General features: G+C 46.7%; 1 protein-coding gene across 3 annotated transcripts in view; it reads right to left on the reverse strand.

Moving 5' to 3' along the window:
- TNN (tenascin N) overlaps nt 1–22,438 on the reverse strand; it is a 71,174-nt gene that overhangs the window by 41,228 nt on the left and 7,508 nt on the right. For all 3 annotated transcript variants that reach the window (XM_081297735.1, XM_081297736.1, XM_081297734.1), the window contains exons 2-8: nt 20,894–21,331; nt 19,198–19,572; nt 18,432–18,695; nt 14,709–14,894; nt 13,217–13,306; nt 3,393–3,656; nt 170–433 (exon numbers count right to left, since the gene is read on the reverse strand). In XM_081297735.1, coding sequence (XP_081153861.1) covers nt 170–433; nt 3,393–3,656; nt 13,217–13,306; nt 14,709–14,894; nt 18,432–18,695; nt 19,198–19,572; nt 20,894–21,296 — 1,846 coding nt within the window. In that variant the 5' untranslated portion in view covers nt 21,297–21,331. The remainder of the gene's footprint in view (nt 1–169; nt 434–3,392; nt 3,657–13,216; nt 13,307–14,708; nt 14,895–18,431; nt 18,696–19,197; nt 19,573–20,893; nt 21,332–22,438) is intronic.

The following is a 22,438-nucleotide window of genomic DNA, read 5'->3' on the forward strand; positions in this document are numbered from 1 at the left end:
ATGAACAGCTCATCACTTGTCAGAGAAGAGCAGCCCACTGACATCAACCCTGGAGCTCACTGTCCTACAGCTTCAGGGTTCTGGTTGTAGTCTCTCGTCCCTGGTTCCAAGCACACTCAAATCCACAAGTACGGAATCCAATTCCAATGGGCCATTTTTCTCTACTCACCTGTTGGGGCCTTAGTGTCGGCCTTCTTGCTCTCCCGGTCCCCCTTCTGGGCCCACACATAGACTTTATACTCCACACCTGGCCTCAGGCCCTTCAGGACGGTGCTGCTCTGCTCCTTGGCCACTGGAACCTCCCTGGTCTCTCCATCAGCCGAGGTGTAGCGCACCACATACCTGTCAATGGCAGCCTGCACAGGGTCCCAGGAGACAGTGATTGTATTCTCCGTCACCCGGTCAGTCACCAGGTTAGCTGGGCCATCAATTTCTTTAAGATATAAAAGAAGGCAGACTTTACCACCCTCTAGTTCCTGAAAAGCCAGCACATTCACAGGCAAAAAGAGGACCTCGGTAACCTTCAGAGTCTGCTATATGCCAATAATTGAGTGAGTTGGAGGATTTAAGCAAGGAAACAGTCGGAGATCCCACATTTAATAAGTACAGTAGCAACATATAGATCAGTGCTATACACTTTCCCCATAAATTGCTTTTTGATGAAAAGAATTGGTCTTCATATACAGATTTCTCCTCTAGCCTGTATTAACATAGCACACTTTTTCTATTCCTAACTTTATATATATCTTTCTTTTGGTTGTACACAATACCTTTGATTTCATTGATTCATTTTTATGTGGTGTTGAGGATCAAACCCAGGGCCTCGCACGTGCTAGGCAAGCGCTCTACCCCTAAGCCACAACCCCACCCCTATTCCTAACTTCTTGTAAGCAATAACTTCAATAACTCTCTGCATTTGTTTGGGGGAAGAAAAATATCCTGGATGTAGGAGCTGTTAGTTCTTTCCATCTAAACAGCATGTCTGTGTCCAGGAACCGGAAGAGTTTTAAAGGGATGGTATTTGAGGCCTGGGCTAATAAAAGTACTCCTACTTGTAGGAGCTTCCCGGGTTTCTATGTGACCTAATCTCTAGGAAGAGGGAAGTGTCAGTGCCTACCTCACAGACAGGGGTGAATTCTATAGGAGCTATTGCATAGTAAATACTATATGTGAAATACCACATTCTCTCTAAATGTAAACCCCTAGAGAGAGTTAAAAATCAAAGTAACTGTTATATGGTTAGAAAGGATGCCTTTCTTTTCATGTTTAAACAACAGTTCCTCAAAAGGCTGGGCTCTCTGGGATAGCAAATGTATTTCACACCTGCCTGGCAGGACTTGCCAAGCCTAGCACACTGGCTCAGGGAAATCCATGGCCAAGGAACATGACTGGCCTTAAGGACCAGAGTTCAGACTGCGCACAGGCAGCTGTCATGTAAGAACAGATGACTTAGCTCCTGGGACTCTGAGCTGGCTTTACCCCTCCTGCCTTCTTCACAACACAGCCCCTCACAGACCTGCCCCCTTCACAAGCCCTGAGATTACCTGACCTGAAGCTTCTTAGCACACTGCTGTCACCTCTAACTGCCACCGGCCCTTCCAGGCTGTGTTCAGTTGTCACCTCCTTCAACAGCCTGCTATGACCCCTATCCCACCCTGGGCTGTGGTTGATATCCTTTTTATAGGTCGCCACAGTTCCAGGGCTGTGTGTTTCCTCTAGAACCTAACTCAGTGTACTTGATCTTTTTCACTTGTCTTCTCTACAAATCCTACTCTAGAGTCTGCCCGGGTTTCTCTGTGACCACGCTGGTGAGAACCGGGGCTGCAATCAATGCCCTCTAGCTGTTCACTTGTGAACAACTCCCAGGCGTGAGTCAGTTCCTTTATCATGGCTCCCCCAGAGCCCAGCTCCATGCCTGATGCCCCCCACCCAGCAGCAATGTCACACTCCAGTGGATCCCCAACTGTGGGGTGCTTACTAACACCACCCCACCTGAGGAAAGAGGAGTTTCTTCTCTTGTCCAACCTCCATTTTCTTAAAAGAGCTGATCCACATGCTTTCTTTGTACAATGTTCAAAATCTGAGTAAATAGACAGCCATGAGTAAACAGACAAGGAGGCAGCAATCTACAGCCCATAGGCCAAATCTGACCCACTGCACGTCTTTATAAAGTCTCACTGAAACACAGTTGTTGTCTGTGGCTGTCTTCACATTCCTCAGCAGAGCTGAGTAGCTGCACAGAAACTGTATCTCTAAAGCCAAAGACATTTATATCTGATCCTTTACAGAAAGTCTGATGATCCTGACTTTCACCAGATTTAGAACTTGCAGTCTTTACTGTCCACTTCTCTCCTCCCTGGAGAAGAAGGGGGCTCTCAGAGGCCCACTAGCATCTATTCAGCAGGCTGTGCACCACAAAACATTCCAAGGCCAAAGGCTGATTAATTCTAAGAAATAACTATTGCTGTTATTTACATAGCACTTGCCAAATGTCAGGTATTTTACATGAAGTAATTCATGTAATCCTCCCAATGACCTCTGATGCAGACTCTCATGCACCATTTTACTGATAAGAAACTGAGGAATAGAGGTGAAGTGATTTGCCCAAAGCTACTTGGCTAGCAAATGGCAGAGCTGAGATTAAAATCTGGACAGCCGCACTCTAAAACCATACTCCTAACTTGTACCTGCTTCTCTGAAAGTCAGCTCAGCGACTGCCCAGAACAGGGCCCACACGATAAGCAAATCCTTTTCCCATGATGTCCTGTCGAGTGTTTTGGAACCTCAAGTGAGCACCACAGTCAGGCTGTTCTGAATCCCGGGAGGGACTAGAGGAGGGTGTAGCCAGAAGGAATGGCCACGCTCTGTCTCAGTACAGCTGCAGGCCCAGGCTGAGCAGGATGAGCAGATGAAGAATGGCAACGCTTATGTTCCTACAGTTTAAAGGCAGAATCGGCACATTTGGGGAATGTTGACTCAGGATGCAAACCATTTCCATTTCCATGGTTTGCAAGAGAGCTCCAGATTATATGCAGACTGCCCACACAGTCACTGCAAACTGAGATAAGTGTTCAAATTTCCTGTCAGTCCAACACTTAAATTTTCACATTCAAAAAAAAAATGAAAATTACAAAAAAGGTTCTCTCTTGAGAGAGTTGCATACAGAATTCCAGCCCAAATAAATGACCTTCTGCATCAAATAAAAAGTCTGGTCTTCTCAGTTTAAAATTAAAAAGGAAAAATTTCTCTAATTATGAAACTCAAAATTGCTTTTGCAAGTTTCCTCTACCCTGCTAATGAAAGAGTTGATGCCAAGTGGCAACAACCTCCTAATTCAAACATGAACCCTCCCCTTGCTCTGGGGAGTCATGCCATTCCCCAGCCTTCCATACCTGTGAGGGCTTTGGTGTCGGCCTTCTTGCTGCCCTGGTTGCCCCTCTCGGCCCACACATACACCTGGTATGCCTCCCCCGGCTTCAGGCCAGTCAGGACAGTGCTGCTCTGGTGCTTGGGTACTGCTGTCTCCTTGGTCTCCCCCTCAGGGGAAATGTAGCGAATCACGTACTTGTCTATGTCAGCCTTCACAGGGTCCCAGGAGACAACTGCTGTGTCTTCTGTCACTTGATCAGTGACCACATTCCTTGGACCATCAATTTCTTCATAAAAATGCATGAGAAAGAAACATTAGAAAACCCATTTGGCTGGCCAAGATCACAGATGCTTTAAGATCTAGTTAATCTGGGTGACCTCACTCTGTAGTCTATACCATGCAAGAGGGTCTCTCCATCATCAGTGACAGGTGGACACTGGCCTCTGCTTTAAGCTGAGTTCATTTGTTCCACAATTCATTGCACATCCATTAAGTGCCAGGGAATGTAATCAGTGGCAGTCATCAATAAATGAATCAGAAATCTCTGCTGGTATCAAGTTTATATTCAAAAAGGACCAACCCAGACAAGATGCAGCCCATGTCTTCAACACATATGTGCTTCCCAATAACATGTCCTGAGCTGGTGGCCTTAGAAAATCCCTAATCTTTCTCACTAATTCAAGGGCTCTTGATCATTATAAACACTGGGTGCCTCCTAAGTACCACCACCAGAGATTTCATTTCAGAAGATCTCAGATAAGCCTTGGCATTCTATTTTAAAAGTCAATATACAAAACTCTCAAATGACTCTGATGCACATCAAAAATCAATAATGGCCTGGGGCTGGGGCTCAGTGGTAGAGCACTTGCCTAGCACATGTGAAGCACTGGGTTTGATCCTCAGCACCACATAAACATAAGTAAATAAAGGTACTGTGTCCATCTACAACTAAAAATTTTTTTAAAATCAATAGGCTCCATGTTAAGCCACACCATTCTCATTTTTGCATGTAATACATTTCCTGAACCCAACATTGACCCTTATTATCTCATAGATTTCATTTATAATTTAGTCTTTTATCCAATATAGCTACTTTCCTGTCCAGCTTCTTGTCATTGGAGAAATTTATAAGTAAGCCATCTCAGCACATCATCAAGGTCCCTGATAAAGATGCTGCACAGAGCAAATCTGAGGCATGTCACCAGAACTCCCCTAAATGCACATTGGCATCTTGGGGGTAAGTAAACAAAACAGCTCTTACTCTCAGACACCTAAGCATTTTTCCTTCCTCCCATGCTACTTTTAGTCTCTTGGCCAAAGAGTCTCCAGAGAGAAGTTACAACTTCACATAGTCTCATTTTTTACTATTAGCTATAATGTATCTTTCTCAAGTACAAGGGCAATGTTTCATTTGTGTATAGAGATGAAACAGGTTCCATCACCAGAAGCAGTGCAGATTTCATTTAGTAAGTCAACTGCCATTTACTGAGTGCATACTAAGTGCCAGGTGCTTTTTATATATTACTTTATCAAATCTCATGGTAGAAATACAAGGCATTTATCAGATTATCCCATGGAAAATGAATAAAAGCTACTGCTCTTACAGCACTAAGTACATGCCTGGCTCAGAAAGGTTAGATAACTTGTTTAAGATCACTCAGCTAGTAGTCAGACTCATTCCACAAAGTCATTGAATGCTTCCTCGAAGCTAGGGATTCATCAGATGGAACTGTGCCCTTCCCCCAGCCCTACTCCCCAAAATATATTGATGTGCTATCCCCAAGGACCTCAGAATATGACCTTAGTTAGAAATAGAGTTTTTCCAGAGATAATCAAGTTAAAATGAGGTTATTAGGGTGGAGCCAATTCCATAGGATTTGAGGGATATTTCTATAAGTCACAGAACAATCATTGTCGATAAACATCAGAGGCTAGAAGATAAAGGAGGGTTCCCCTCTCCAACCATCAGAGTAAGCATTGTCCTGGGGATATTGTCCTTGATTTCTGACTCCTAGTCTCCATAACTAGAGACAAAAATCTCTGTTGTTTTAAGCCACCCAGGTTTTGGTAGGTTGTTCCAGAAGCTTTTGGGAACTAATACAAGCCATGAACAAGATTTAGACTGTCTTATGAGTGTACACTCTCTCGGGAAGAGATAGGCAGCAAGCAAGTAGTACAGCATTATGAATTCAAACAAGGCAAGGTAAAGGGACCACAGGATAAGGAACACAGATGAGGGATATAGCTGAGGGGCAGAGCAAGTGCTCAGGGTGTGCAAGGCCCTGGCTTCAACCTCTGGCACCAAAAAGGAAGAAAGAAAACGATGAACAAATTGTCTTCATGATTTTAGACAAGGAAATGAGGGAAGATCTCTCTCACTGACAAGGTCACATTTGAACAGACCTAAATGAAATGAGGCAGCCAGTCGTAAACATCCTGGGGGAACTTACTACCAGGTAGGAACAATAAGTTGATAGACCCTGCTTCCTGTGTTCAGGGAACAGCAAGGAGGACCAGGTATTGGATAGAGTAAGTGGCCTGAGATAAGGCCGGTGAGGCGAGGGGGAGAGTGGACTGTGGACGGCCGTGAAGGCCATTGTAATGACTTTGGCTTACTGAGTGAAATGAGATTTTTGAGATGAGATTTGGGGTTTTGCAAAGAAGAATGATATGATCTGACTTCTGTTACTAAAAGATTCTTCTAGCTACTGATAAGAGTACAGACCATAGCAAGTTGAGTGGAGGCCACCTGGAGGCTGTACTAACCGTTTGTGTGCAAGATGGCAGGTGTTCAGACAACTGCCGCAGTGACAAAGGTCATGAAAAAAGGTCAGCTTGGGAGTTTTCAAAGGTAAAGCTGCCAGAATCTGCCGACAGAATTGATGTGGGGTACAATGAATGACTTGTTGGTTTGGGGTCTGAGCAATATGCAGAATGGAGTGACCATTTACAGCAATGGGGAGGGAAAGGTTCACGGTAGGAAGTAGAAAGAGGGATGGGACCAACGGTTGCTTGGAGACGTATTAAGTGGTATTTGAATCCAATTCTATCAGACCATGCATTCCCACATTATACCATTATAACTCATGCAGCATTATCATAAGTCTATTCTCATGGAACCACTACTAATAACAAATCATAAACAAAACAAAGTGTGATCTGAAAGGTTAGTAATATCTAAAATCTAGCAGCAGTAGTAAATCATAACTTGAAGAGAAAACTAAGGAGAGAAAATAGTCTTGGCCTTTTGCCTCTGGGAAACAGGCTCTGGGCATTCCTCATCAGCAGAGCAGACCTCATGGAATGAGATTGGGCAATTGGCCACTGATGCCCAGGGGGCCATTTCCAGGTCTCAGGAGGCTGGAGCAGGCTCTAAGAGGTGTTCAGGAGGAAGCATGCACATAGCAGAGGACTCTCCCAGCCCTGTTGCCTCTTTCTATACAATAAATAATTCTGCACATGCTAGGGAAGGGATAAGCACCCTCCAAAGGTGAAATCTCAGTCTGGGAAATTAAACCTCGATTCCATGCAACAAAGTCTCCCAGTGCTGTCCCAGCTGGCCAAATCATCAATGAGTCACAGCTGCTGCCTCAACTACAAGACAGAGTATTGGAACCACAGCCCCACCTTCCTTCTCAGGCTGCAACGTCTCCCCTGCTGGACACTAGCACCCTGCAGACCTTTCTCAAGGTTGTTTAAGGCCAGAAAGATTTAAGGCAAGACTGACAAGACTTGATAGGTGACTCACCTTTGAGTGCATGTGTAAGTTAGAATAAAAGAGAGCCCCAGCTCAAAGGGACCTAATAACCTGAATATACAGAATATACAGAAGAGGCAGGCTAATTGGTAGCCCCATTCTCATAAGGAAAGTTTACTTTATAACAAGATTCTCACCAAGTTGGGGGGGACTGGCTGTCCTAGGCCTATGCTGAAATGCTCAATAGCACATGTCCAGTGCTCACACAGCCACAGAAAGCAGTTTCCCTGTTCATGGTGGCCACCTGTGACTCTCCCAGCTGTGTTGCAGGGAAGGGCAGAGCCAGAATGTAAAATCTATGGATATAGGTTTGGGGGAAGAGAAGAGGACCAGGGCCTACACCATTGATTTGAAGGTGAATTTATGAAAAGTTGGACGACAGTGCCTAGGTATGCCATTCCCTGTGCTCAAGGCCTCTGTGACTGGTTTTTCATTGTGTCAACAAAAATCATTCAAAAGGCACTATTCATAGAAAAATGTGCTCAGAAAGATCAACTCCTTTTCCTGCTCCCCTCTAACTTTGCTTCTGAAAAGTTTACCAACCTTGGTCTTTAGGGACTCTGAGTTCAAGCGGCAGATCAGCTGTTCACTAGCTCACCCTGAGTCTCCAAAACTACGTAGGCTTCAGTTTTCTCATCAGTAAGATGGGAATAATAATACTTTGCAATACTATTATAAGGACCAGAAATAATACTCATGAAGCCTCACAGATGCAGAAGCCATCATAATAGAGCAGTCACTCCAGTGAAAGAGACGGTCAATGTGTTTCAGCCTCTGGTGTTTGCCCTGGGTGGCTATGTGAGAGACAGGAGTTCTAAAGTGGACAGGAGCTCAGCTTGGAACGCTGAAGGAGTCTGGGAAAGAAAGTGTCAAGAGGTGAGGCCACTGCAAATGGAACATTGGAAATGAGTGAAAAGTGAAACAGTAAGGGAAGCAAAACTGCTATTTCATTTGCATCTAAAGGAGAAAGTTCTGAGAAAACTTTTAACAAGCGAATATGTAGACAACAGGTTCCGCTGTGCCTGGGAGCTTGTGAAATCAGAACAAAGCAAGCGTGCTTTGTTTCATGCTCACTATAAGGAGGCAGGCATCACAGAAATCATCAAAAGAATAACCATGACATAAAAAAGACTTTAAATTGGTTTAGTCCTACCCTTCATTTTACAGATGCAGAAACTGAAGATGAAAAAAAAAATGGCAACTGCCTCTTTGTTAATTGTCTGCTTTTCTTGTCTTCCATGTGAAGTGTGCTGAAGGGCTGATGGAGAAAAACAGGGACAGTCCTCTAAGGACACTGGCCTGGTTGTGCTTGCTGCTCTGGAAGCCAGCCCACCTAAAGCTACACCTTTCCAGAAGGTTCTCTCTGCACATAAAGTATGTTAATAGGGAGAGGATTTTCTGTCAACTCTGTCCCTTTTTGTGATATTCGTTTGATAAAAGAAAAACTCAGAGATGTCCTCTACATAATTAGAAGTCCAGAGGATGGTCAAAAGAGCTATGGGAAATTAACCAATTAACAGCTGTGGGTGAAATTCACACAAGGAGATTTTCACATTGCTGAGAATATATTGAAATCTTGACTTAAGTCCCATTACTGCCCAGGGACATTTCGCTGTTCACTTATAAATTTTCCAAACTGCTAACTCCAACCAATGTGGAAACTACCAGTACCCTGCTTGCAGACTCCCCTCCTATTCCAAGCCCTCCCTCCTTGCATAATTCACCCCTTTGATCAGCAGGCATTGTGGGTTCAAAGCAAACAACTTGTGCTCTCCTTCCCTAAATTTTGTAAAATTACTCTTGGCTGTAGATGCTACAGATATATTTCCAGTTGCTACTTCACCCTGCTGCTGGTAGCTGCAGGATTTTGTCCAAAGACCTGGTCCTTTCTGGCCAGCAGCTGTAACAACTCAATAAATGCTTTTATTTAGAAATCCTTTGGTCTCAAGAGTTTTGGTTTAACAAGTTCCACTGGGTGACTTGTTAAGTGGAAAATACCTGAACTGTGTCCTTTCCTCCTTGTACATGCTTATACTATTCTTAAATTCCAGTGCCTTTTTCCATCTCATGAGAGGCAAAATGTTTGGAGAAAGCAGTTTCCTTTTTCTCTTAAATTAATTAGTAGTCTAGCCAGGATCGAGAGTGTTTCCTGACCTTAGAAGTTACAAGAACTTTTCTTTTTTATATTAGCAGAACACACAACACAGATTTGTTTACAGTCCAATAAAACATTCCATCCTGCTTTTAGGATATAATTGGTAATAAAAACACTTCCTGGGTGCTAATATTCTAGCTAGAATAGCATACTTAAAGATTAACGAGAATTCAAGGCCACATGTGATTAAATGCTCTAGGAACTCAGAGGCAGAATGGCCTACATTTAATGTGGTCATGAAAATCTTCAGTCCAAAAGCAGAGGTTTGAGTGGAACCTGGAAGGATAAGTGATATTGCTATGAAGTGTAGGTATGATGACATGTCATCTTTATTAGTTTCTAAAGGACTATGTCATTTTTTGCCCAATTCTATCTTACAATAAATATTTGTTAAATTGAATTCATTGACAGGGATGAAGGTAGAGCGTTTTCTAAGATGGGGTTACAACATAAACAAATGCAGTATATAGATGAGCCTTCTCTGCTGGGTTTGGCTATGGGAAGGCTTTCTGCTGGAAATAATGAGGACCAAGGTCCACAGAAGCCAAGATAAAAGGACTAGACCTTCTCCCAAGGCAACAAAGAGTCACAGAAATTTTTGTAGCTAAGGAGTACACAGTATGAAAATTAACCATCAGTAAAGGAAAAGGAGGACGGAGGTGTGGTGCTGTGACCATGGAGGGCAGGCTGTGCCTTGCCCTGAGTCACTCTGTGTTGTAAAGCAGCGGGAAGCCCTGAGATACTCCATTTTGAGTGCAAGTGCTCAAACTGAATGACTTAACCACTTGATTGAGCAAAGAGAAAACCATCAGATGTTGGGTGTACAGAACTTACAGAAAAGAATAACTCCCAATAGCAAGGTACAATAATAAGGTACAAACTATCAACTGTACTGATAAAAATGACCACCTGTGGCCGGGTGTGGTGGCGCATGCCTGTAATCCCAGCGGCTGGGCGGAGGTGGGGGGGGGAAGAGGCAGGAGGATCACAAGTTCAAAGCCAGCAACAGTGAGGTGCTAAGCCACTCAGTAAGACCCTGTCTCTAAATAAAATACAAAATAGGACTGAGAATATGGCTCAGGGTTTGAATGCCCCTGAGTTCAATCCTCAGTACCACCCCCACACACACACACAAAAATGACAACCTCATGAAAGAAATCAAAGGCACATGGATTCCTGGGTGTATCAAACCCACATCAGGGAAACCAGGCTTCTCAAGCACACCAGACCACCCAACTATGCACCCCACCCTCACCTGAAATACACAAAGGAGAGGCATCTGGGATGGTGGTAGAGGGCGGTGCACACCAAGCCATCAGCTCTCAGACCACCAGGTGTCACAAGGTCAACAAGTGACTAACTCCAGACTCTCTCTGGCTCCCTGCTTGACTCAGCCCCCTTAGAAGCTGCCTGCCGTCTGGCCCCTCACCTTGAAGGGCCCAGTCCTTACAAGTTCCACACCTCTGACAAGTTCTTTGGCTGGGTTCCCCCTCATCCCATCACCTGAAGCACTCTCACAACTATACCAGCCCTCTGCCTCCGTTTTCAGTTCTGCTGCTTAAACCCACAGCCCTTGTCAACGACCCTTCTTCGCCATCTGTAACCCGCGCATCACTGTGCAGACGGCGATGCATGACTCACTTGGCATAGACATTAACAATTAAGATTGGAATAGGATAAAAGAGCTAGCTATTGCCATAGTCATGACACCAGTGAATCATGGACACTCAGTGGATCGCAGCTGATGAAAGTTGTGTGGCTTGTGAATTTATTGTTTCGACATTGTGGAAAGACTCGGATGTGTCTGGTGTGCATTAATGGATAGCACAGCTCATAACAATCATTTATAATAAGAAATACATATTTGGTTTTTGTCCCTGTTCCTGGCACACAGCTCCTAAAGCATTTGGACTTTCCAAAATGATTAGTAGTTTTGTGTATGCTAATGAGAGAAAAATGACTGGGAGCTCCTGGCCAGCCACAGGACACAGGCTGGCTGCATTTCAGTACCACTCCCCTCATCAAGACTGGTGTGGGGAAAGGGGGTAATGGTTGAGGTATCACCAGAGGCCAGTGATGCCTACCACATGAGGCCCCCATGAAAACCCAAAGGGCAGGGTTCCTAGAGCACCCTGGTTACTGAACACATGGCAGTTTCAGGAGGGTAGTGGGCTCAGAAAGGGTGTGGAATCTCCATTCCCTTCCCCCAGACCTTGCCCTATGCATCTCTTCCATCTGGCTGTTTATCTGCAACCTGTGCAATAAATAGTCTTTACAATAAATAAGTAAACGCAAGTATAGTGTTTCCCTGAGTTCTGTGAGCTACTCTAGCAAATTAATAGAACCCAAGGAAAGAGTCCTAGGAACCTCAACTCACTGTTGATTGCTTGTAAATACAAATGACAACCTAGGATGTGTCTAGCATCTGAAGCAAGAAGGGTCTTGGGAGACTGAGCCCTTAGTCTGTGGGATCTGACACTACCTCCAGGTAGAGTGTCTGAGTTGAATTGAATTACAGGACACTCCGTTGGTGTCTGGTGGAGAACTTCTGGGTATATGAGGAAAAATCCCCACACACAGTTTGGTGACCCTAGGTGAGGTATTCTGTGTTCTGTTGACGTTGTAAGAGAGGAGAATGTGTTCATCTCTTATATAATCATCAAACTGGGAAACACTTCACCTTTGTAGCTAAGCCCAAAGGCTTAGATTTGCACAAACCGCATACAAATCCCAGCTCTGTCATTTCCTGGCTAGGTGATTCCTGAGCTTAACTTCTCTGAGTCTTAGTTTGATTATGCATATGACATAGAAATCATATTAGTCCCTACAACATATAATCGCTGAGGACTAAATGAGATAATTCATGAAAAGTGCTTCGTGAGTATAATGCCCGGCACTGAGTAAATTCTCAGTGAATTCAAAGCTACAGAGAAAGAAACGGGGAAGTCTTTGTCATTTCCCAACTCACTATAACGTTTTGCTAGTCCACAATTCAGGCAGGCTACAGAGTCTATGTTGTCTAGTTTATAAATTAGATTATATCTTATCCTTTAAAATCATTCAACTATAACTCTTTCATACTTTAGATACACAATCTGTTAAACAATTAAAATAGTGAATTCAATCCTCGCCTCATCTCCCCCCAATTCTCACCATCCCAACTAGCTACTTCCGAGACTGGGTTGGAAAGAACTAAAAAAAATTCCAAGGAAGATTCAAAATCCAAAGATCCCATCTTTGTTGTCTCCAAGAATTAGCCTCCACCAGTTCCATCACCTTCTAGATCACAGCTTCCCGCCTGGGGCAGGCAGGAACAGAGTGACTATAGGAGGCTCCCAATTCAATATAGGCACAAGTATTATTTGAAAGCTGTTACATAGATGTCTTGTATATACGCCTATGATGTTTTCAAATTCTGTTATGATTAATATAAGTTATAAATTTATAAATTACAAATTACTGATTTGAAACATTTTGTCATTATGTATTTTCTCAATACACAGATAGTAACTATGCCACTACTCCCATGTGAGGGCCTTTAATATATTTTCATATTTCAAAGTGGACAGCCTGAGTGTAAACATCAGGAACAAATCAGGCAAGAAAAAACTTACAGGCCACCCTGTCCTTGGATAATACGAAACTGAGTGCCTAGGTCCAAAGTCCAGTGATTGAAACAATTGAGATGAATACAAAGGTGCCAGAGTACCTTTGACTCCAGGATCGTGGGGGACGTTTTCTAGGCAAGAAAATTTTGAAACAGGAGAAGTCTGCTTTCCCTCTCATGATCCTGAAAAAAGATGTCCACACATCTACAGAGGTAGAATCTCTCTGCCTGCAAATCCTAGAATTTTTATCCAGAAAAGAGTCAACCAAGAACAATACCTGAATGCAAACACAATTAAACATGCAAGTATCGCCACGCAGCTCTTACCTGTCCTGCCATTCAGGAGAATTGGCTTGCCCTCCAGATCGCCTCGTATGGGGACAACTGTGATCTTATACTCTGTCCCGGGCTGCAGACCTGGAAACAAGCAGCCAGTGCTAGAGTGAGGGCAGACTCCAGCCCCCTCCCCTAACACTGCCTTTCCCCCAGACTTCTCTTGTGGAGGGGAGATGAGGGGTTCTGCTTCCCTCCCAAAGACTCAGGGTACAGGCACATAAAGAGCCCCAGGACGGGTGAAATAGAAGGCATCACTGAAGAGGCTGATGGTGGGGGGCACAGGACAGAGGAGGTGAAGTCCGAGCTCTGGTTCCTTATTGGGCCTTCTAGCACTTATCTCCCAATTTTATTCATAACCCCAAATGTTTTTCTGCTTCCAACAATTATCTTCCCTTAAAAGTCTCTTTCCATGCTGGGGATATAGCTCAGTTGGTAAAGTGAGTGCCTCACATGCACAAGGCCCTGGGTTCAATCCCCAGCACCACGCCAAAAAAGTCTCTTTCCTTTTCACTATAATACCTACTCCCTCTCCACACCTTTCTTTTTTTTTTTTTTTTTAATTATTTCTCTGTAGAAGCAATTTGAAAGATTGTTCCTCCCTAGCCACGCACTGTGGCAAACACCTGTAATCCCAGTGGCTCCAGAAGCTGAGGCAGGAGGATTTCGAGTTCAAAGCCAGCCTCAGCAATTGAGAACTCAGTGAGACCCTCTCTCTAAATAAAATACAAAAGAGGGCTAAGGATGTGGCTCAGTGGTTGAGTGCCCCTGAGTTCAGTCCACAGTACCAAAAAAAAAAAAAAAAAAGAAAAAGAAAGAGAGAGAGAGAGAGAGAGAGAGAGAGAGAGATTGTTCCTCCTTATACAAATATTCAGACCCCAGGGGCAAAGTTCAGAAAAAAGTAGTGCGTGGATATGCACATATTCCTACTCCAGTCCACCAACACAGAGGAGCCCAAGACGTTCTCTCAAGATGGAGCCGAAGGAGAAGAGGGCAGAACAAGACCACATAGGAGGGTTGGCCATGGAGCGAATAAGCCTTGGGGCCCCAACTTGCAAGGGCTCCTTCCCAGGCCTGTGCCTGAGTACTCAAAACTGCGCACTCCTGCTCCTCAAGAGGCCCTGAAAGGGGCTGGGGATATAGCTCAGTTGGTAGAGTGCTCGCCTGGCACACACAAGGCCCTGGGTTCAATATACACACACACATACACACACACACACACACACACACACACACACACACACACACACGGCCCTGAGAATTATATAAACTTCAAGCCTTGCAAAACTCAACCCCTCTGCATCCCCCTTTCCTGAGTTCCAGCTCCCAGCAACTACTCAGTCATCTAAAACAGGAACCCCTCCAGGGCCTGCCAACCCAACCCTCCCAGGGCTCCACAGACCTATCTCAACCTCCTCCCCCCCCAACCCCCCCACACACTTTCCCCTCCTCAGCAAACACCTCACATCCTCAGTGCAGCTCTTACCAGTGATGTCATATCGGCTCTTTGGGTCACTGCTCCTGGGCACAGTGACTTCAGCCACCTCCTGCCCTGTCAAGGGCCCATACCGCAGCTTGTAGTAGTCCACCTGGGTCGGCGGGTTCTCCCACTCCACGTCCAGGGAGTTTTCCGTCTCTTCTGTCACCCAGGCAGTGCCAACCACAGCAAGATCTAGGGTCAGGGGTCAGAGAGCACAGGAGACAGCAGTGAGGAGCAGAGGTCCCCATGGTCTGTAATGGCCATCAGCTACACAGAGAGCTGGCCTCAACCCTAGGACAGGGTCCTTAACAAGGATCAGATATTGCTCTGAATTAAGTGGTCACCCTTCAGGGGCAGCATCCCTTCCCTTAGAGACCACCTCAGAATGAGACACTCTGGCCTTTCTGCATAAAGTTTGGGAAACACATTCCAAATTTTCTATAGTATAACTTCTATCATACACGTAGCTCCTCCCTCCATCTCCCAAATTATAGTCCTTCACTTTCAAATTCTTCTCTAAGGATTAACTCAAAGCTAAACTATAGAGTAGGTGAATTTCAACTTGGTCCTTCTATGAAGCCTTCCTGCAGTTCTAACAAATTTTAGTACTTCCCACCAGGTACCTGGTGTTCTCATGCTGCCCCAGTTGCCTCCCCTGTGAAGCAGGAGAGCACCTGCTCAGCTTTATTCATAGCAAAGTACTTTAGGCTAAATCTTTGCCCTTCCACTCAGGGGAAAAGAACTGTGAAATTATAATTAATACAGAGAAATGGATCATTGATGTGGCTCTTAGGGAAGAACTTCGGGGAGCAGGACACTGACTGGAGTCTTGGGGGAGTACTTTGAATTCCAGCAGCTATTCCCAGGCCAATGGAGCCTGACCTTGAAGGGAAGACAAGTCCCCAGGTTCTCAGCCTTGTCCTCTTCCACAGTCACTTCTCCACCTTCACCTTCTTGGAGGTGTTCCCAACCAGTTGGCTGACCAGTTGTCAAGGATGTGGGTCAGGGAACTCATGCATCAGGCAGGGTGTGAACTTGGTGATGTCAAGGTCCCTTGGTCCCCTGGAGTGTCCCTGACTCCCTATGTTAAGGATAAAGCCCCTCGGAGCCTTTCTCGGAAGCATGCACTCCCATTGCTGGCTTCCACCAGTAGTCCAGGTCCTGTTTCTTGACATCCTTCAAAGATGAAATTCCCCAGAGACAGGTCAGGAGGAGAGTAACGAAGGTGACACGCAGATTGTAGCAGAGGGCCTACATGGCTTAAGGGATTGGGGAGGGGTTCACAAATGAAAAGGCAAGGACTTAATGAGAATGTTCAAGATTATGATGAGGATGATAAGCCTTGCTGGGTCTGAGGCTCCCCTGAGGAGCAAAAAACAGAGGTTTTAACTTGAATCCGATTAGACAGAAAGACAAACCTCACAGTAGCCAGACTCTACAAGTCCCTAGAGCAAGATGCCAATAGGGGTTGCTACAACTTTCTGAACAGATATTACTCTTTCCCTGTGAGGCTAGACACTCCTGTCTGTAGGCAGATGCAGCTACAGATAAAAAGAGGGAAAGGAGAAAAGCAGTTAGGGCTTTTCACAGCTAGGGCTTGGTGTTCTGTTGGACCTAGAGCCCTTACCAGAACATGAGCATCAGACAAGACCACTCTATAGCAAAAACAGGCCATTCTGTGACCACATCTGAACACAGACACAAATATGACTGTTGCCACACAAACAATGAAAATCCCCTCTCCTTCAGCCTCCCTCCAGTCTATCCTCTTTCTAGATAAGATCCTCTAAGATATCACCCACATAATTACCCCTAGTTCCCCCAAATTACCTAACCCAAGCCTATAACCAGTCCTCCATATACTCCAGTCCTTTCTTACACTCTCTTACTGAGATGTCCCCATGAGTCCCCATGGTGTGCATTCTCCAAGCTAAAACAATCAATAAATCCAACCTGTTCAACTACAGGGATGTAACTAGGTGTCTTTGGCTAGAGGGCACCAACAAGGGTGATCAGAAATTGTGCCCTCAAGGTACTGTCTTTCCTGGCCCTTTTCAATTCTGACCCATCCCTACCCCCACCCTATTCCCACCATCAAAGAAGGACAAGCAGCCTGGCATTTCTGCAAAGATGACTCATTACATGCCAAAGTCCCATCCACCTGGATCTACCTGGCTCTCTCCCAGGAGGATCATTAGCCCCTGTACAGTATCTGGCACATGACAGGTGCTCAGTTAAGATGTTTTGAGTAAAGGAATGAATCGGAGTCATTCAAACAGCTAGATTTCTCCAAATCCTGGAAGATCTAAGTTGCTTTAAGAACTTTCATGAGGAAACAAGAATTTCTAAGAAATGAATATTAGCTGCTAGATAGGCAATTTTAGGGGCAAGCACCTATACTAACAGGGGGAAAAGCTCTGCCACTTCAAAAGACTATCAGCAGTGCCTTCAAAGCTATTTTTGCTGCTGCTGCTGTTACTGCTGTCATTAAAGACCTTCAGAGAAACTTACCAGGAACCAGCCAAAATGGCTAAGTCACTCTGACTCATTCTTTTTATTATAATACTAAATTCTTCACCCAGAGGCATCCCTATCCACCATTTTTTTTCAACCTATAATGTATGACCTCAAACTGGGCATGCTCAGGAATATGCCCACCTCTACAAGTGATTATGAGTCTTTCCTAAATGAATATGTACGAGTTTTCTAATAAAAGCCCCAGCTTTCTTTGTTCAGAGGAGAACACTACTTTGAGAGTTATCCCTGGCACTCTGTGCACCTGCTGCAAGTATCAAAGCTCTCTCCACTCTTGTTTCCTGGTTGGGCTCATTGGCTTTGCATTCACCGAGAGGAAAACCCATTTGCCCTGATCATATTAGCCGTGATGCTTGTTCTTCCAAATATTTTGGTGGTATTTGGTGGTACACAGGAGACTGTCCCTGCAAGCCAGGCCCCACCAGCCTCCATCCTGCTCTCTAGCGCAGGTTGCAACCTCTATGAATCAAGTCAGCCAAGGGCCTTGCCCTCTAGCCTCTGGGATCAGCCAGCAGCAGTCACCAGCAGAAAGCAGGAGAGAGTTCAAGAAACTCATCTTTACTCCCTTCCTGTGGGGAAACAGTGCCTGCCTGCATTCCTTCACCAAAAGTGCCTCATCAGGTATCTTTCCTGAACATTTCTCTGCATTGAGTACCAGTGCCTGCCCCTCTCCCTTTCTGGCTGGGCTGGATCTCCACTGATGCTAGTCCTCGTATTTTACTCTCCAACATGCCTCTGTAAACAACCTCTTCCCTAAACTTCCTTCACTTCTGTTTTCCTCTCTTTCCTGCTGAGATGAATCTAACTGACGCAGGCAGCTTCAGCAGCTTCTTACGCATTCCTACTTGAACTTGCTGAAGGCTTTGGAGTTTCCATGAAGGGCCAGGGATGCAGGTTTGCTCTTTGGCTGCTTATGTGGGGTGCAAAGCAGCCAGACTTGACTAATTTCAGTGACACAAAGGACGCCTTAAACCCCAAATCAGCAGGCTGTCATTACTGACATGGAGGACCCAATAATCTGGGAGCAACGAGAGAAGACAGAACTGGGACTCTTCTCCAGAACCTAATGGTTGTGTTTTTCAAACTATCTACAATGTCCTGACCCACAGAAGGGTATCTGTGGGGAAAGTGTAAGAAAACACCCAAAATGGGGCCTCTCCTGGGAACCCTGGGGGCATCTGGCTGCTTCCTCACCTGTTGTGGCCAGGAGATGCTGAGGGCTGCTGGAAATATCTTTCTTCACGTTTCGCAGGGTGACTGTATACGTGGTTCCAGGGAGCAAGCCAGGGATCTCATAGATGTGCTCCTCCTTGGGCACCTGGATCTGCTTCACAGAGAGCTCCTTCCCCAGGGGATAATAGCTGAGGAGGTAGTGGTCCACGTCACTGGAGGGCTCCCAGCTCACCAGCAGGGAATTCTCTGTGCTCTTGAGTAGCTGCAGGCCCTGGGGGGGCACCACTGTGTGCAGAACAGGAAGAGGTGAGGGGTGGGTGTGGAACAAGCATGGGAATCTAGCCAGTGGGTGTTCAGTGAGCACCTACTGCACACTTGGCACTAAGATGGCAGGCCTGGAGGAGGAGACTTAAGTATGTTCCTGTTACGGGACACACGCTTAAATGGTTATCTGGTTAGGAGCTAATACTGATACCTTCCCACATGGTGGGGGAAGGACAGGTGCAAACCTCACACAAACAGAGTCTTTAGTGGTCCTCAAAGTTCAGGCCCCAAAGCAACAGCATCAGCATTACAGGGGAACTTGTAGAAATGCAAATTCTCAGGTCCCAGCCCAGACCTGCAGGATCACAAGCTCTGGAGCATGCGTGTTTAAGAAGCCCTCCAGGGAATCTGCTGTAGGCTGAAGGCCGATACCCCCTCACAGGACCAAGTGCAAGTGATGGTTCAAGGAGTGGAGACCATAGGTGGAAACAAACAAGGCCCCAAGGCACGTCTCAGCTCTCACCCTGGGAGCAGTCGGGGCCAGTGAAGCCCAGCTCGCAGTAACACTCGCCAGTGTCGCAGAAACCGTGGCCGCTGCAGTCGCCCGGACAGCGTTGCTCGCTGCAGTCCTCCGACGTGAAGTGCTCGTGGCACTGGCAGACCCCGTGCACGCACACGCCGTGCCCACTGCAATCCTGGGGGCAGGCGGGGTAGGCGCAGTCGGGCCCCACGTAGGGGTCGTCGCACAGGCAGAGCCCGTCCACGCAGCGCCCGTGGCCGCTGCATGCCCCGGGGCAGGCCGGCAGCTGGCAGTCGGCCCCCTCCCAGCCCTGCTCGCAGTGGCAGCTGCAGGTGTCAGGGGAGAAGGTCCCGTGGCCGCTGCAGTGGCGGCTCAGGTCTGGGGGAAGAGAGGAAACCATGGTAGATGGCCATCTCCTTGGAGACGGGTTAGAGAAGGCTCAGGGTATCTGGGTCTTGCCTGGCTCTTCCGGGGGTGACCCGGTTCCAGTTCCCGGTGGAGGATAGCCTCGCCCCCCCCAGCTGGGCCCACCTCTAACCTGCCAAAGCTACCGGCATTTTTCTCTTTTTCTTGGTCTGAGAAGCTGTGGACACCACCCTTTTCCCTTCCCAGATGACTCCCTGGGTTCTGTCCCCTCTGAATGATGAGAACTGTTCAGGGTTTTCCTAGGAATGGGCCTTGAATGTTCCAAGCGTGGCAGGTCACTGGCTGACACAAAGGGACACGGCTTCTGCCAGGCAGGAGGGAGATTGTCCTCTAGCCGTGGGTGAGTGGGGCTAGACCTAGGAAGGCCTCAGAAAAAAGGATTCCCTGAAGCTGCAAAATAGCCCAGTCTCAATGATGGGCACGGGGGCCTGGCAGGGGGATTTAACCTGGCTCCATTCTGTAGCCCTTTATGGTAAGAGGCAGGGGAAGGGCAGGCCACTCAGTGCAGTGCCCTCTCTGTCCATTCTCAGAACACCTTTCTGGCTTCTCAGAACACCTTTCCTTCCTAAGGATGTGTCTAAGAGGCGGTTCCTCAGGGACTGGACCACACTGTTCTATCCATGGCAGTGTCCCTGGTACCTACATTTGTACCTGGCATTTAGGAAGTGCTCTCAACCCTAGCAATTCCTTCAGATATTAAAAATCTGTGTCTCAGTACCATTGGTTGTCCTCTGGTTCAATCTAGGTGTCTGATGTTTTTAAAAGGGTGGGACAGAGGGAACTTCATTATTTGTAAAATCAAATTGTGACATTTTATTACTAATTAAATAGTCACAACCTCCAGAACATCTATCACTGGCCAGGAATCTATTACATATCATCTGTAATTCTCAGAACTAGGCTGGCTGATGGAATCATCCTGATTGGACAGTTGAGGAGACTTAAGGAATTTGCCAAGTCACCGTTGGCCTCCATCTTTCCTGCACACCCCCTGCTTCCCCTTTGAGTGGAGATTGGGGCCGCAGGTAAGAAAGCCCCTAGAAGCCAGACCCATCTGGAAACATTGCCCCAGGAGTCTGGTGTCTTCAAGAGCTGCTGGTCCCTCCCCGATCAGGCATCCAGATGTCCCCTGGAGCTGAAACCAAGGAATAAATAGTGGGAACGAGCCAGATCCCAGAGAGAACCCAGAGTGAGATGTGAGACTGTGCAGCCTCAGAGTGCTCCTAAGGCCCGTGGGTGCCCCAAGTGGGTGCTGGGTGACTGGCCAACTCACCAGCAGCTCCTGGGCAGCAGCGCTGGACGTTGCACTGCTCCTTCATCTCTGCCATCTCTTCCTCCAGCTTCTTCACCCGGGCCAGGAGGTCCTGGACGCTGTCTGCCAGATCACAGTCCCTCTGTGGCGTCTGAAGGCGGATGTTGTGCCTGAAGATGAAGTTCTGCTCCTCCCCGGCCTCCCCCAGGGCCAAGAGCGAGGTCCCATCATCACTGAGGGCCTGGGGGTCGGTTTCCACCAGGGCAGACTTGGGCACATCAATCTTGTAGGTGTGGCTGACGGTCACCTGTTGCTCCTTGTTGCTGCAGCCCTGAGACTCAGGCATGGCTGGGGCCGAAGCCACCAGGAACACAGAGCCAAGCAGGAGCCCCAGGGGGAAGCTGGACATTCCCTGGAGACCCATCCTTGGAGAGACAAGGAGCAGACCCTCCCTGAGACCTGTAGCCAGAAAAAATACAAAAGAAAGCCATGCGATGTGTTGAGGGGAACTGGTGTTTTTAGCAGGTCCCAAAGAGGCCATAGGAAGATGGGAAGCCAACAGAAAGATCTCATCCTAGATCTCCTGAGGGCTGAGCAATATTATTTTCTGTTCCTTGCTCACACAGGCATGGTCCTGCCTCTTGCCTTTGCTTACCCTTTTCACACCATCTGGAGCTTCCTTGCTCTCACTTCTAATTCTAGGTTCACCTGCACTTTGACAATAGCAAGGAGAACAGCCGTCTTGTGTTGAGAGCCCACTGTGTGCCAGGCTTTGATCCTAATCCCTAATCTTGTCAACAGCCCTGATATTATCCTCTGCATAATATCAGCAATAATAGCTGCACGTGGAGTCCTTGCGATGTGAGAGGCACTGTCCCAAGTGCTTCGCGTCAGCTAACTCATTAGAGCCTGGTGACCCTTTGTGAAATATATTATTACTCCTATTTTACAGACAGGGAAACTGAGATACAGCTACCTTACATGATTTGCTCACAGGCACACAAACAAAAGTGGCAGGATTTTTTAACTTATTTGAGTGTGTGTGTGTGTGTGTGTGTGTGAGAGAGAGAGAGAGAGAGAGAGAGAGAGAGGAGCTAGGAATGGAGCCCAGCGCCTCACACATGCCAGTCAAGCACTGTACCACTGAGCTGCAGCCCCATCCCAGTGAGAGGATTTGAGGCCAGACAACCTGACTCCAAAGACCAGGCTCATCACAGTGATGTCATGTTACTTTGCGCAGATGAGGAAGTAGAGGCTCAGAGGCCGAATAAGTCACCCTGGACACCACAGCCTCAAGGGCAGATCTTTACTCAGATCCAAATCACTGGCTGCAAAGCCAGCATCCTGCCTCCACAGACATACCAACGAAACATAAGAACCTCATCCACGAGGTCTTCTCTCTCTCTCTCTCTCTCTCTCTCTCTCTCTCTCTCTCTCTCTCTTCCCCTGACCCCCATCCTCTATCTCACCCCAGATGGAAACCAGCTCTCCCTCTGCTAAGCGTTCAGAGTACTGAATGGTCCCTCTCTGGTGGTCTCTTGTAGTCACTCTTGAAGACAGCATGTC

This window comes from Spermophilus citellus (assembly GCF_964194105.1).
Source record: "Spermophilus citellus genome assembly, chromosome: 6".
Lineage (NCBI taxonomy): Eukaryota > Metazoa > Chordata > Mammalia > Rodentia > Sciuridae > Spermophilus > Spermophilus citellus.